General features: G+C 38.2%; 1 protein-coding gene across 1 annotated transcript in view; it reads right to left on the reverse strand.

Annotated features, from left to right (window-relative positions):
* Nucleotides 1-216: 216 nt before the first annotated feature.
* The window catches only part of LOC133655324 (lysine-specific demethylase 5B-B-like), a 69,617-nt gene continuing 54,610 nt past the window's right edge, over nt 217-15,223 (reverse strand). Inside the window, exons 23-27 of the mRNA XM_062055355.1 lie at nt 15,172-15,223; nt 12,659-12,737; nt 12,416-12,603; nt 5,016-5,276; nt 217-1,031 (exon numbers count right to left, since the gene is read on the reverse strand). The exon at nt 15,172-15,223 is cut by the window's right edge and continues 359 nt beyond it. Coding sequence (XP_061911339.1) covers nt 894-1,031; nt 5,016-5,276; nt 12,416-12,603; nt 12,659-12,737; nt 15,172-15,223 — 718 coding nt within the window. The 3' untranslated portion in view covers nt 217-893. The remainder of the gene's footprint in view (nt 1,032-5,015; nt 5,277-12,415; nt 12,604-12,658; nt 12,738-15,171) is intronic.

The raw sequence follows: 15,223 nt of genomic DNA on the forward strand, positions 1-15,223 counted from the left end.
AGAGTTGTAGAAATTATTGGAAACTCAAGACAGCCATGACATTATGTTCTTTACAAGTGTATGTCAACTTTTGATCGTGACTGTACATATGATATATATAGGTATATTTAGAGAGAGAGGGTTACACACACATATATAGAGAGATAATAGATAAAAGAAGTTATTCCAGACATTTGGAACAAACATTTTTATTTTAAATCGCAAACTGCAACATATTATATTATTTAACCAAAAGAGCAGAAAAAAGGTCATATACCCGTGGCAAATAAATCACACAACCTGCGTTGAATTCTAAATCCAACACAGTCTGTCCAACCTAACTCTCAGAGGGAAAGCACACCCAAAAATAAAATGTACATTCCTTTAATGTCGGACAGGTCATTCTCTCTTTGTGAACCTCAAGTCTCACTAAACGCTGACAAAAACATGTTTTCCCCAGAGAGCTGGAAAAAAGGGAACCTGCAGACTTGAAGTCAAGTCAGAAGTGTAAAGGGCTGAGGGCCAATTTCATTCACGTTCTTCATCGGTGACAACTTTGAAGGTCAAATTCATCAAGTGGATTTCCAAGGGTTTCACTTCCACACTTAGAATGGAAGCAGAATCATTGAGTTATTGCTTTGATAAAGGATGTTGTGTTAACTATGCCCACATCCTTCAGACACCAGGGGGAAAAAAAAAGGTCTAAAGTGTGACTTGAATTGAAAAATCCCTGCCTTCTTGCTTCTGGAAACATTTGTTGTGGAACGTTTTGGGTGAGGACTAAGTGGACAAGCAGCCAGGTGTCAGACTTTGCAACGTGGGAGAGCAGTGATTAGCACCGTGGTCACTAAGGGCAAGCCACAAGTAAAGGGTAAAGAGTTCAGGTGTGATCCTTCAACGTCACTTCTTGCTCTTCACTGCCCCCTGTGGAAGTCTGGCTGTGTGCAGCTTATGCAAATATAGTCTTCCTTCTCCGCTCGCTCCGCAGACAGTCCCACACACACCTGGTGGAACCACTGGTTGCAGCTGCCGTCGCACTGGACCCAGTTTACCTTCAAGGACAGAGTCAACATCAGGGACTTGTCGTGTGTTCTTGTATTTCTACCCTTCTTGAGACATCAACAAGGAAAAGTAGCTTCCATATGAGGAGGTGTGAACAAGTGAGGACATAAATCATGGTCCCAATAACATTGCCTCTAATAGAGAATGTCTCATTTGCACCCCTGGTGGTGAAATCAATCAAATTGACTGTCAACATATCAAATAACAAGTGTGTAAATTTTTTTGAAGTGCTCCCCCTCTGGCCAACATATGTAATAAGCGTGTGTAAGAAATTGAAATGCACCCGCCTTTGGCCAAAATTAATGAACAAATAAAATAAATATGTATATAGAGACATACTGTAATAACTTGAAGTAAATAAGGAAGATTAAAAAACAATTACAAACAAAAACTTCAAAACAAATAAATTAACTAAAATTAGTCTGTTTCTCACAGTGTGTCAACTTTTTTCTTATAAAATTGGGAACAATTTCTCATATTCTTTCTGTAATATTGCAATATGTTCTCGTCAAATTATTACTTTTTTAATGTAAAATGGTGACATTTGTCATAAAATTCTGACTTATCACAATATTGCCAATTTTTTTGTTGTTCTTTTAAAATAGTGACATTTTAGTAAACTTCCGATTATTACTGTAATGTTGCCAAAATGTTAGTTTTCTCATAAAATTGTGACTTTTGTCGAGAAAAATTACATCTATTTTCATAAAATTGCCAACATTTTAAGCTTTTCTTGTAAAATTGCGACTGTTAGAGTAAAATTCCAACTTTTATCATAATATTGCACAAATGTTCCGTTTTTCTTGTAAAATTTTGACTTGTGTTAAGTAAAATTACGATTTTTATTATAAAAATGCCAAAATTCTAAGTTTTTCTTGTGAAATTCCAACTAATTTTTCACAACAAGCTTTTTTATATTTGCATAGTATGTATATATTATTAATGTTGTAAATACAAATATTTATATATCTAGAAAGGGTGGTCCTAAAGAGGTAGGCATTTTTTGGAGGTCTCAAAAAAGTAACAAATACAAGAATGTGTGTGTGTTCTTGTATCCTTCTTGAGACAACAATGAAAAGTAGCTTCCATATAGGAGGTGTGAACAAGTGAGGACATAAATCATGGTCCCAATAACATTGCATCTAATAGAGAATGTGTCATTTGCACCCCTGGTGGTGAAATCTATCAACATTAGGGTGGTCCCAAAAAAATTGACTGTCAACTTATGAAATAACAAGTGTGTGTAAATTTTTTTGAAGTGCTCCCCCTCTGGCCAACATATGTAATAACAAGCGTGTGTAAGAAATTGAAATGTGCCCCCTTTGGCCAAAATTAATTTGAAAAAAAAATAAAAAAATTATATAGAGACATACTGTAATACCTTGAAGTAAATAATGAAGATTAAAAACCAATTACAAACAAAAAAATTCAAAAATTAATAACTAAAAGTCTTTTTCTCACAATGTGTCGACTTTTTTCTTATAAAATTGGGAACAATTTCTCATTCTTTCTGTTTCTGTAATATTGCAATATTTTCTCGTAAAATTATTACTTTTTTATGTAAAATTATTACTTTTTAATGCAATATGGTGACATTTGTCATACAAAATTCTGACTTATCACAATATTGCCATTTTTTATGTTGTTCTTGTAAAATAGTGACATTTCTTGATTAAAATTATGAATTTTGTCATAATTGTGCCAAGTAAAATTCTGATTATTATTATAATATTGCCAATTTTATTTTTAATTTTCTTATAAAATTGTGACTTTTGTCGAGAAAAATTACGACTCTTTTCATAAAATTGCCAAAATTTTAAGCTTTTCTTGTAAAATTCCAACTTTTATCATAATATTGCACAAATGCTCAGTTTTTCTTGTAAACTTTTGACTTGCGTTGAGTAAAATTACGACTTTTATTATAAAAATGCCAAAATTCTAAGTTTTCCTTGTGAAATTGTGATCTTTTTCTTGTGAAATTCCAACTCATTTTTGACACAATTTCAAACCATTTTTAATGTTATAAATACAAATCTTTATACATCTAGTAAGGGTGGTCCTAAAGAGGTAGCCATTTTTCAAAGGTCTCAAGAAGGTAACAAATACAAGAATGTGTGTGTGTGTTCTTGTATTTTTACTCTTCTTGAGACATCAACAAGGAAAAGTACCTTCCATATGAGGACCGGTGAACAAGTTAGGACCAAAATCATGGTCCCAATACGGAAAACTATTGCATCTAATAGGGAGCCAAATACTAGAGTCTGTGAACATTGCTCCAAAGTCAGGATTTTTTGTTGATTTAATGTGCATACAAAAGTAAAAATTGACAGGTGCAAAGGCAGCAAAATATGTTAAAACAAGACGGCAGCTAAAGAAGGACTTCCCTAGTCACCCCCGAAAAAACTCACCAGGTGACCAGCTGATTTTACGACTTTTGGTGCTAAAGTAAGACAACCCGCGTCCCATATGTGACCATAAGATGAACAAATACACTACTGTACTAAGACTATAGTGGCCATTTAGAGATAGCTTCTAAAGCTGGGTTGCCCAAAGTGCGGCACAGGGGCCATCTGTTGTCCGTGACTCCTTTGTCATCGGCCTTAAAACAAAAAATAGAGATCTCATTTGCACCCCTGGTGGTGAAATCTATCAAAATGAGGGTGGTCCCAAAAAGGAGGGAATTTTCTAATTGACTGTCTGTTTTAATAGTGCTCCCCCTCTGGCCAACATGTGAAATAACAAGTGTGTGTCAAAATTTGAAGTCCTCCCCCTCTGGCCAACATATGTAAGAACAAGTGTGTGTAAGAAATTGAAAGGCGCCCCCTTTGGCCAAAATTAATTTAAAAAAAATATGTATATAGAGACATACTGTAATAACTTGAAGTAAATTATAAAGATTAAAAAACAATTACAAACAAAAAATAAAAATAAAAAATAACTTAAAGCTTACCTTTTTTATATTTGCATAGTATATATATTATACATTTTGTAAATACAGATCATTATATATCTAGAAAGGGTGGTCTAGAACAGTGTTTTTCAACCTTTTTTGAGCCAAGGCACATTTTTTGCGTTGAAAAAATGCAGAGGCACACCACCAGCAGAAATCAGTAAAAAAACGAAACTCGGTTGACGGTAAAAAGTCATCGTCGCAATTGTTGGATATGACTTTAAAGCATAACCAAGCATGCATCACTATAGCTCTAGTCTCAAAGTAGGTGTACTGTCACCACCTGTCACATCACACCCTGACTTATTTAGACTTTTTTTGCTGTTTTCCTGTGTGCAGTGTTTTAGTTCTTGTCTTGCGCTCCTATTTTAATGGCTTTTTCTCTTTTTTTGGTATTTTCCTGTAGCAGTTTCATGTCTTCCTTTGAGCGATGTTTCCCGCATCTACTTTGTTTTTATCCTTCTTTGTGTGGACATTGTCGATTGTCATGTCACGTTCGGATGTACATTGTGGACGCCGTCTTTGCTCTGCAGTAAGTCTTTGCTGTCGTCCAGCATTCTGTTTTTTGTTGACTTTGTAGCCCGTTCAGTTTTAGTTTTGTTCTGCATAGCCTTCCCTAAGATTCAATGCCTTTTATTAGGGGCACTTACCTTTTGTTTATTTTCTGTTTAAGCATTAAATACCTTTTTACCTGCACACTGCTTCCCGCTGTTTCCGACATCTACAAAGCAATTAGCTACCGTCCGCCACCTACTGATACGGAAGAGTATTACACGGTTACTCTGCCGAGCTCTAGACAGCACCGACACTCAACAACAACACATAATTTGCAGACTAGAATTACTGGTTTGCAAAAAATATTTTTTACCCCAAATAGGTGAAATTAGATAATCTCCCACGGCACACCAGATTGTATCTCACGGCACACTAGTGTGCCGCGGCAAAACACTGGTCTAGAAGACAGGTATTTTTCAGATGTCTCAAGAAGGTAAGAAATACAAGAATGTGTGTGTGGCGACCCCACCTCGTCTCCTTCCGGCTCCCTGCACCACGGCGCGGCACACAAGGAGTAGTCCTCGTCAGAGTCCGACGTGGATGCAGCAGGTTCTGACGCTGGGTTTGTGGGAGAGCAGCTCCTCCTGATCTTCTCACTGCTCCTAACAGACTTCTTCTTGCAACACTTCTTGGCCTTCTCAGGGTGCTGGGACTCTGAGCTTTCCTTGCGTCGCTTGGTCCTTTTGCGATGAACGCTCCCGGACTCTTTTCTGTGAGCACAGCTTGCAGTCTGCACAGACACACAGGAGCAAAGCAAGGCTGGTTGAATGTCCCTGTAGATCACTCAAGGCCCGGGGGCCATATCTGGCCCGCCACCTCATTTTACGTGGCCCGCAAAGGCCTGGAATGACCATGCGTCTAGTAGTTTCTAAATGTAGTCAACTTTCTATTTTGACAGAAAAAAATACATGGTACGTAACTTTTTAAGTCCATAGTCTGGGTACATTGATCCGTTGTGTCCGTCTTTGTGTGTTTTTAATCTTTTGTTAACGAGGAGATTTTTTTTAACGAAGCGAAGCAGCAACTGTTGTGTATTAACTTTCATAGTGTTAGGAACTTCCTGGAGAGTGCATTTTCTGTGTTATTTTGAGTCGCAACAGGCATTCATGAGTTCAGCTTTTTTGTGAGTAACGTTAACCTTATCCCTTAGTTGCAACGCGGGGCTGATAATGTGTCTCCGGCACATTTGACTCCGTTTTGAGAGAGAAAACGCACGGTTACCAATTTCGAAATAAACGTAACGGACAGAAATATCTCAGGTTGGTTTCATAAAGGATGAATGTAGCCGGGCCCGATAAAGCTATATAAATATATTTTGATTTAAGTGACGCTTTAGTATAACTAAACGTTATGAAGGTGCTGGAATATTTCATGCTATTATTCAGAGGCAGCCTAAAATGAATCCTTTATTATTCACAACAGAAACGTGTACAATATCTGATCCCGTTCTGATCTGATGAGTTACATTTCTGTGTTATTATTGGTGTATGCTGCATCCCCAATGTCCATTTATTTCATTTAGCTTTTTTTTAATGTGGTGGCGTGTTTGCCTTTTACGTCAGAAATTAATTAAATCAACTTCGTATGTATTGAGTTACGTGTTCATTATATGGTTTCTCTCATTTCAGAAAGAAACAAGCCAGCACTAGCGACTTGGTACAAAAGAAGGTGTGCACACCACATGAAGCGGCTGCATTGACTGATGCTATCCTGAATATGTTGCTAACTGACATGAGGCCACGAACAGTGGTGGAGGATGAAAGTTTTAAACAAATGATTCACGTCCTCAACCCTGGTTACACTCTTCCCTCGAGGACCCATTATACCAAAGTGATGGAGAGGAAGTACGAGCAGACATTCCAAGCAGTGTAGACTGACATAAAAGCCACCTAGATCAAAATTGCTCTCACTAGTGATGTGTGGACAAGTGTAGCCACGGAAGCCTACCTTGGCAATACATGCCGTTACATTGGAGAGGGATGGAACGTGAAGTCAATCTGCCTTACGACCATGCCACTAGAGGAAAGACATTCAGCATCCAACATTGCAGAATGGTTGGAATAGGTACTAGCCAGGTTTGAAACTCCCCCAAGCAAAATTATTGCTATTGTGCATGACAATGGTGCACTTTATAAAAAAAACCTTTTTGTAACATTTTCCTTGTTTTATTTGGCAAGTTGAAAGAACATGGTGCCAGTATGCTGTTTTTTTCAATAAAATACTGGAAAGGATAGAATTGTACTTTGTCTCTTTTAGAATAGAAAAGAATAGAATATATCTTTATTGTCATTGTACATTGTACAACGAAATAGAAAGCAAAAAAAAAGAAATAATTAAAATCAGATTAATAATCGATTAATCGAAGTAATAATCGACAGATTAATCGATTATCAAATTAGTTGTTAGTTGCAGCCCTACTAATATTGCAACCAATATTATATTATCACACATTCCAAACATCAAAATAGGTACTTAAATATCTGCCTGACTCATGATTTTGAAGCAACTTATCCATCAAATTGTACAATGTTAAAATTATTTTTCTATAAAAAACTGGTAGCTCAGTTGCCAGAATTTTACCATAAAAACACGAAACAAAAAAATGTGTAATATTGTTTTTCCATTTACAGTAATACAACGTAAAAACAATGACCGTAGGTTTTACAGTAAAACAGTGGTACTTTTTTCCCATTTACACTTACAGTATACATTGTAAAACACATGGTACATTTTATGGTAACATTTCGGCAGCTAAACTTTACTTTACTTTAAAATCTACAGTCTGGGTCAAAAGTTTACATACACTTGTAAAGAACATAATTTCTACAACTCCTATTTTTTCTACAACTCTTATTTTTTTGTGATATAGAGTGATTGGAGCACATACTTGTTGGTCACAAAAAACATTCATGAAGTTTGGTTCTTTTATGAATTTATTATGTGTCTACTGAAAATGTGAGCAAATCTGCTGGGTCAAAAGTATACATACAGCAATGTTAATATTTGCTTACATGTCCCTTGGCAAGTTTCACTGCAATAAGGCGCTTTTGGTAGCCATCCACAAGCTTCTGGCAAGCTTCTGCTTGAATTTTTGACCACTCCTCTTGACAAAATTGGTGCAGTTCAGCTAATTTTGTTGGTTTTCTGACATGGACATGTTTCTTCAGCATTGTCCACACGTTTAAGTCAGGACTTTGGGAAGGCCATTCTAAAACCTTCATTCTAGCCTGATTTAGCCATTCCTTTACCACTTTTGACATGTGTTTGGGGTCATTGTTCTGTTGGAACACCCAAGTGCGCCCAAAACCCAACCTCCGGGCTGATGATTTTAGGTTGTCCTGAAGAATTTGGAGGTAATCCTCCTTTTTCATTTTCCCATTTAAAGCACCAGTTCCATTGACAGCAAAACAGGCCCAGAGCATAATACTACCACCACCATGCTTGACGGTAGGTGTGGTGTTCCTAGGATTAAAGGCCTCACTATTCTCCTCCAAACATATTGCTGGGTATTGTGGCCAAACAGCTCAATTTTTGTTTCATCTGACATCACATGGACAAAGATAAGACCTTCTGGAAGAAAGTTCTGTGGTCAGATGAAACAAAAATTTTGCTGTTTGGCCACAATACCCTGATATATGTTTGGAGGAGAAAAGGTGAGGCCTTTTATCCCAGAAACAAAAGCGCCTTATTGCAGTGAAACTTGCCAAGGGGCATGTGACCAAATATTAACATTGCTGTATGTATACTTTTGACCCAGCAGATTTGGTCACATTTTCAGTAGACCCATAATAAATTCATAAAAGAACCAAACATCATGAATGTTTTTTGTGACCAACAAGTATGTGCTCCAATCAGAGTTGTAGAAATTATTGGAAACTCAAGACAGCCATGACATTATGTTCTTTACAAGTGTATGTCAACTTTTGACCACGACTGTACATATTTTTTTTACAGTGTACGTGTAAAAATATTTAACAATAAATAATTTTGTAATGAAGCAATTTAAAATGTATATATTATTCACAGTTACAAGTGAGGGCAGCCATAACTGCCATGTGGCCCCCAATAAAAACGAGTTTGACATACCTGCTGTAGATGCAAGAGGCCTGAAAGTATGTAAAAATACTAGTGTGATGCATCATATCTACAAGTGAACAATCTTAAAACACAAGATATGATTATTGATTTTAGAAGGCGGGCAGGAATTACTCATGAGGGAACCATTATTAAGGGACAAACTATAATATCTTGGGACCATTATTGACAATACTTTCAATTTGAAGGATAACTGTGATGCTGTTGTGATCCGTTTTGTGCTAATACCTTTGTTTATTTTAATATATATGCATGTGTATTTTACACTGCCAAACAAATCTACCTTCTGTTACAAATAAAGTCACTTGACTTGATACATATTTATTCAAAGGGGCTGCCAACATTAAAGCGTTTTATCCCACCCTCTTCCGGTTTTCTGCACATAAACTACACCCCACCTGACACATGACTTAAATTTGTTGACAGCGTGGGTGTGGACGTCTGTGCAAGAAACCAGAGTGTCAAGCCTGAAAGCAACACCTTTTCCCTGGGAAAGTTTTAATCAATAATAAAGTTTTTAATGTAGTTAGTCTTTTGACAAAAATGTAACGTTGTTAAAAAAATTAACTGCAAAAAATAAGATTTGAATGTGAAAAAATCAGCTTAATCATCAAAATATGAAAAAATCTAAATGAAAAAAATAACGAATTCAAAAGAATTAAGAGTGAATGATAATCATATTCAACCTGGTGTGGATGTACTGATTGTGATTTATAGGAGGCCGTGGCGTTTGCCTGCAAGTGGAAGCCCAATACAGAAGAAGAGTTGCATCGACTATATTAAATATAGGAGGCAGTGGCGTTTGCCTGCAAGTTGAAACCCAATAAAGAAGAGCTGCATCGACTACGGTATATTAAATATAGGAGGCAGTGGCGTTTGCTTGCAAATTGAAGCCTGAAAGCAACACCTTTTCTCTGGGCAAGATTTAATCAATATAACAGTTATTAATGTAGTTATAGTCTTTAGACAAAAATGTAACGTCCTTAAAAAAAATTAACTGTGGCGTTTGCCTGCAAGTTGAAGCCCAATACAGAAGAAGAGCTGCATCGACTATATTAAATATAGGAGGCAGTGGCGTTTGTCTGCAAGTTTAAGCCCAATACAGAAGAAGAGTTGCATCGACTATATTAAATATAGGAGGCAGTGGCTTTTGCCTGCAAGTTGAAACCCAATACAGAAGAGCTGCACCAACTATATTAAATATAAGAGGCAGTGGCGTTTACCTGCAAGTTGAAGCCCAATACAGAAGAAGAGTGGCATCCACTATATTAAATATAGGAGGCAGTGGCGTTTGCCTGCAAGTTGAAGCCCAATACAGAAGAACAGTTGCATCGACTATATTAAATATAGGAGGCAGTGGCGTTTGCCTGCAAGTTGACGCCCAATAGAGAAGAAGAGCTGCATCGACTATATTAAATATAGGAGGCAGTGTCGTTTGCCTGCAAGTTGAAGCCCAAAAGAGAAGAAGAGCTGCATCGACTATATTAAATATAGGAGGCAGTGGCGTTTGCCTGCAAGTTGAAGCCCAATAGAGAAGAGCTGGATCGACTATATTAAATATAGGAGGCAGTGGCGTTTGCCTGCAAGTTGAAGCCCAATACAGAAGAAGAGCTGCATCGACTATATTAAATATAGGAGGCAGTGGCGTTTGCCTGAAAGTTGAAGCCCAATACAGAAGAAGAGCTGCATCGACTATATTAAATATAGGAGGCAGTGGCATTTGCCTGCAAGTTGAAGCCCAATAGAAGAAGAGCTGCATCGACTATTTTAAATATAGGAGGCAGTGGCGTTTGCCTGCAAGTTGAAGCCCGATAGAGAAGAGCTGCATCGACTATATTAAATATAGGAGGCAGTGGCGTTTGCCTGCAAGTTGAAGCCCAATAGAGAAGAAGAGCTGCATCGACTATATTAAATATAGGAGGCAGTGGCGTTTACCTGCAAGTTGAAGCCCAATAGAGAAGAAGAGCTGCATCGACTATATTAAATATAGGAGGTAGTGGCGTTTGCCTGCAAGTTGAAGCCCAATAGAGAAGAAGAGCTGCATCGACTATATTAAATATAGGAGGCAGTGGCGTTTGCCTGCAAGTTGAAGCCCAATAGAGAAGAAGAGCTGCATCGCCTATATTAAATACAGGAGGCAGTGGCGTTTGCCTGCAAGTTGAAGCCCAATAGAGAAGAAGAGCTGGATCGACTATATTAAATATAGGAGGCAGTGGCGTTTGCCTGCAAGTTGAAGCCCAATAGAGAAGAGCTGCATCGACTATATTAAATATAGGAGGCAGTGGCGTTTGCCTGCAAGTTGAAGCCCAATAGAGAAGAGCTGCATCGACTATATTAAATATAGGAGGCAGAGGCGTTTGCCTGCAAGTTGAAGCCCAATAGAGAAGAGCTGCATCGACTATATTAAATATAGGAGGCAGTGGCGTTTGCCTGCAAGTTGAAGCCCAATAGAGAAGAAGAGCTGCATCGACTATATTAAATATAGGAGGCAGTGGCGTTTGCCTGCAAGTTGAAGCCCAATAGAGAAGAAGAGCTGGATCGACTATATTAAATATAGGAGGCAGTGGCGTTTGCCTGCAAGTTGAAGCCCAATAGAGAAGAAGAGCTGCATCAACTATATTAAATATAGGAGGCAGTGGCATTTGCCTGCAAGTTGAACCCCAATAGAGAAGAAGAGCTGGATCGACAATATTAAATATAGGAGGCAGTAGCGTTTGCCTGCAAGTTGAAGCCCAATACAGAAGAAGAGCTGCATCGACTATATTAAATATTGACTGTTGGGTATTCAGAGCGGTTTCTTTTACATGCTGCCTTCATGGTCATTCTAACATTGTAGGTCTTGACCACAACGACTATAGCTGCTGTACATGCACAAATATCTCTGGCTCACCACCTAATAAAAAAACATTATTGAATTATTCTGAAGCTTATTTTGCACCGAACAGGAAGTCACCTTGTGCACATTGCACAACTAAGATGAAGTTAACAATACTAACACATTGTCAACAATTATGATGAAGTTAAACACAATGTCAACATTAGGGTTGTCCGGTACCAAAATGTATTTTGATACTTTTCTAAATAATACTTTTCATTACAGTGGATGTCAGGTGTAGATCCACCCATGGCATTTGTTTACATTCAGGAAGGGCGTCATTAGCGGTGACGCCGGTGAGCTACAGTGTGTAGTGAAGCATGTTTAGCTATTCCTCGTCCTCCAGTGATAATGATCTTGTATGAAACGTATTTTATTTGTCGCCATTGAGGCGAGGATTCGTGATTTAGAAGTAGCTAAAATACTGCCGACTGCGGATGGATGCTATCTGCGAGCTAGCTAGCCATGTCTTAAAGCACCTCTTCCTGAGGGTGTTTCAGTGTTATAACTTCACCTTTATCTTTACTTTTTAGGCACTGTGTCTGCTTGTAAGTACTCCGTGTGTGTGCGCTGCCGAACATGCTCCTCTGCTCGTAAAACCACCAATGTCACGACGTGATGACGCGCCGTCATGCCCGTAAAAAAAAAAGATAAAAATGGGGAACCGGTACTTTTCAAACAGAGTATAGTTTCTTTTTTGATTCATTAGTACCACAATACTTTACTATACCGTACAACCCTAGTCGACATATACGGAACTATTTTTTAACATATTGAGGCTCTTTTGGATCTCAAAAATGAGGTTAAGAACAGGTGTCGACCAAAGCGGACACTTTAAAAAAACATAAAAGGAGTATTTATCAAGCAGGACCCACTAGTGGGTTCTCACTGTGACATACCTTTTTGTGATGTTTTGTGCGCTCCGTCTTGAGCTCCTCATCGTCTGTGCTTGTCCTGCAGGGGCCGCTGTGAGCGGGCACAGGGGCCAGTTTGCTCAGCAAGTAGGCGTAAAGCTGCTCTGTCTCAGGCAGCGTGACCTGAAGCAGGAAGCCCTCCACCATCAGCTCCTCCAGCTGCGGGCCAAGTCCTGTGAAAAGCAACATTGAGACTGGAACATAAAGCAGACTGTGTGAGGAACTCACCCTGGACAGGAACACTCGGCTGCTCTGTGTAGAAAGAGTCCTCTTCTTGATGCCAGGACATTCTGGATCCGTGTTTTCCCTGGAACAAAATTGAATTCAACAATAGAAGCCATGCTAGCACATACAGTAGGTAACACTGTATTGTTGCCTCATTCCTGTGAGAATCCTGCGTGGGACTATCCAGGAATAGCTGCAGTGTGCTCAAACAACCACCAGGTAGCATTTGTGAGCCGATAATTGTGTGAATGCTCCAAAGCATTACTACACCAAAATTCATCTATTTTTTATTATTCTTCTTCTCCAGATTTTTACCCCCTCTACTTTCTACATTTTTCATCCGATTCAAAAAGTTCCAACTTCAAACTGTTCAGCATATTCGTATTTCCCTTGACAAATTCCAAAAATTCCCAGATTTCCCAGAATTACAGGTTTTCCAGGACATTTATCCCATTCAAAATGAATTGGCCATTTTTCAAACTTCCACATTTTTCAACCGATTCAAACCATTCCACCTTCAACATATTCCACTCATCCTGGACATTCAAACTAGAATTTTTCCAAGTCCCCCCAAAAATTCCAGGAATTCCCATTTTTTCTGTCGACTACTCCTTCCACATTTTTCAACCCATTTCAACCATTCCACCGTCAAATCATTCCTCTTCATCAGGACAAAAAAGTAAGTTTTTGAACGGGAACAATTCTCGGTTTTCCCAAAATTCCAGGAATTCCGTAGTACCATTTCTCGATTAAAATTGTTACTATTTCAACATTTCTCGAAATTCCGAAATTTCCATGAAATTCCCATCGAAATGAAATCAAATTTTTTCAAAGTTTCACAACTCCCACATTTTTTATCTGATTCAAACCGTTCCAATTTTAAAATATTCAGACTGTTCCGAAATTGTGTGCTCCCTTTCAACAATTAATAAAAACAATTCCCAGGTTTCCTAGAATTCCCAGTTTTTAGGGACATTTTCCCCATTCAAAATGAATTATCCATTTTTCAAACGTCCCACATTTTTCAACCTATTCAAACCATTCCACCTTCAACACATTTAATTCATCCTGGAAATTCAAACCATCATTTTCCCACGTTCGTCATTTTCAACCTTTTTTAGTGCGATGACTGTTTTCACAGTTTTCAAAGTTCCACAACTCCCAGATTTTGTATCTGATTCAAACCATTCCAATTTAAAAATATTCAGCCTGTTCAGGAATTATGTGCTCTCCTTCAATAATTAAAAAAAAATCCCAGATATCCTAGAATTCCCAGTTTTTAGGTACATTTTCCCCATTCAAATTATCAATTTTTCAAACTTCAACAAATTTCCATTTTCTAACCTTATTTCCAACCTTTGTGAGTGTGATGACTCTTTTCACATTTTTCAACACATTTCAACCGTTTCACTATCAAAACATTCCTCTTAATCAGGACAAAAAACAAGTCTGTTTAAGAACTTGAAAAATTCAATTTTTTTCAGAAAATTCCGTAATACCATTTTTCAATTAAAAACTGTTGCTACTTCAGCATTTCTTGACCTATTTAAACAATTCTAACACCAACCAATTCAGCTCATTCAGGACATTCATGCTAAAAACCATTTAAAAAAAAAATCCAGCTTTTCCCCAAATTTCCAGGACGTGCCCATTGAAATGAATGGGACATTTTTCCAAGGTGCCCAATACCCACTTTTTTCAAACCATTCGAACGTCAACACATTCCACTCATCCTGGACATTCAAACTAACACTTTCCCAAGTTCCAAACCAAATTCCGGTTTTCCTGGAAATTCAAACTCTTCAACATTCAAACCATTCCAACATTCAAACTACCGTAATTTCCGGACTATAAGCCGCACCTGACTATAAGCCGCACCAGCTAAATTTAGGGGAAAATACAGATTGCTCCATATATAAGCCGCACCCGACTATAAGCCGCAGGGTTTTGATGTGTAATTAGCGTAGTATATAGGGGTTCCTGCTACCACGGAGGGGATTGTCGGGACAGAGATGACTGTTTGGGAACGCAAAGCGTCCCATTTATTAACAATAAATCTTTCAATCATTCAATCAAACTTTCACATCTTTGACAAATAATACAACGGTGCAAAGTAATACAAAGTGCTCGCCTGTACGTTATCAAAATAACCAGCCTACCGGTATATGAAAAGTCAGTCTTTAATCATTGTGTCATCGTCTTCCTCCTGCGTACTAAAACCACCGAAATCCTCTTCGTCGGTGTCGGAGAAGAACAGGCCGTATATAAGCCGCATCGTTGTATAAGCCGCAGGGACCAGAACGAGGGGAAAAAGTAGCGGCTTATAGTCCGGAAATTACGGTATTCTTACACTCATACTACATTCTGTCAGCAATTCAGTTCAACTTCAGCATTGGAGCATTCACACCTCATCTAGTACTGCGTCATCTCTCTCTTGCGGTCTTGTCAGTGCGTTCTTGGTGAAGGATGAGGCCAAAGTACAGTGTTACCTTGGATGTGTAGATCTGCCCACTTACCACTTTTTCCAACAATCCTTCCGTGCAGGCCTGCTGAACTCTGTGCTGCCAT

This window comes from Entelurus aequoreus, linkage group LG01 (genome assembly GCF_033978785.1).
Source record: "Entelurus aequoreus isolate RoL-2023_Sb linkage group LG01, RoL_Eaeq_v1.1, whole genome shotgun sequence".
Lineage (NCBI taxonomy): Eukaryota > Metazoa > Chordata > Actinopteri > Syngnathiformes > Syngnathidae > Entelurus > Entelurus aequoreus.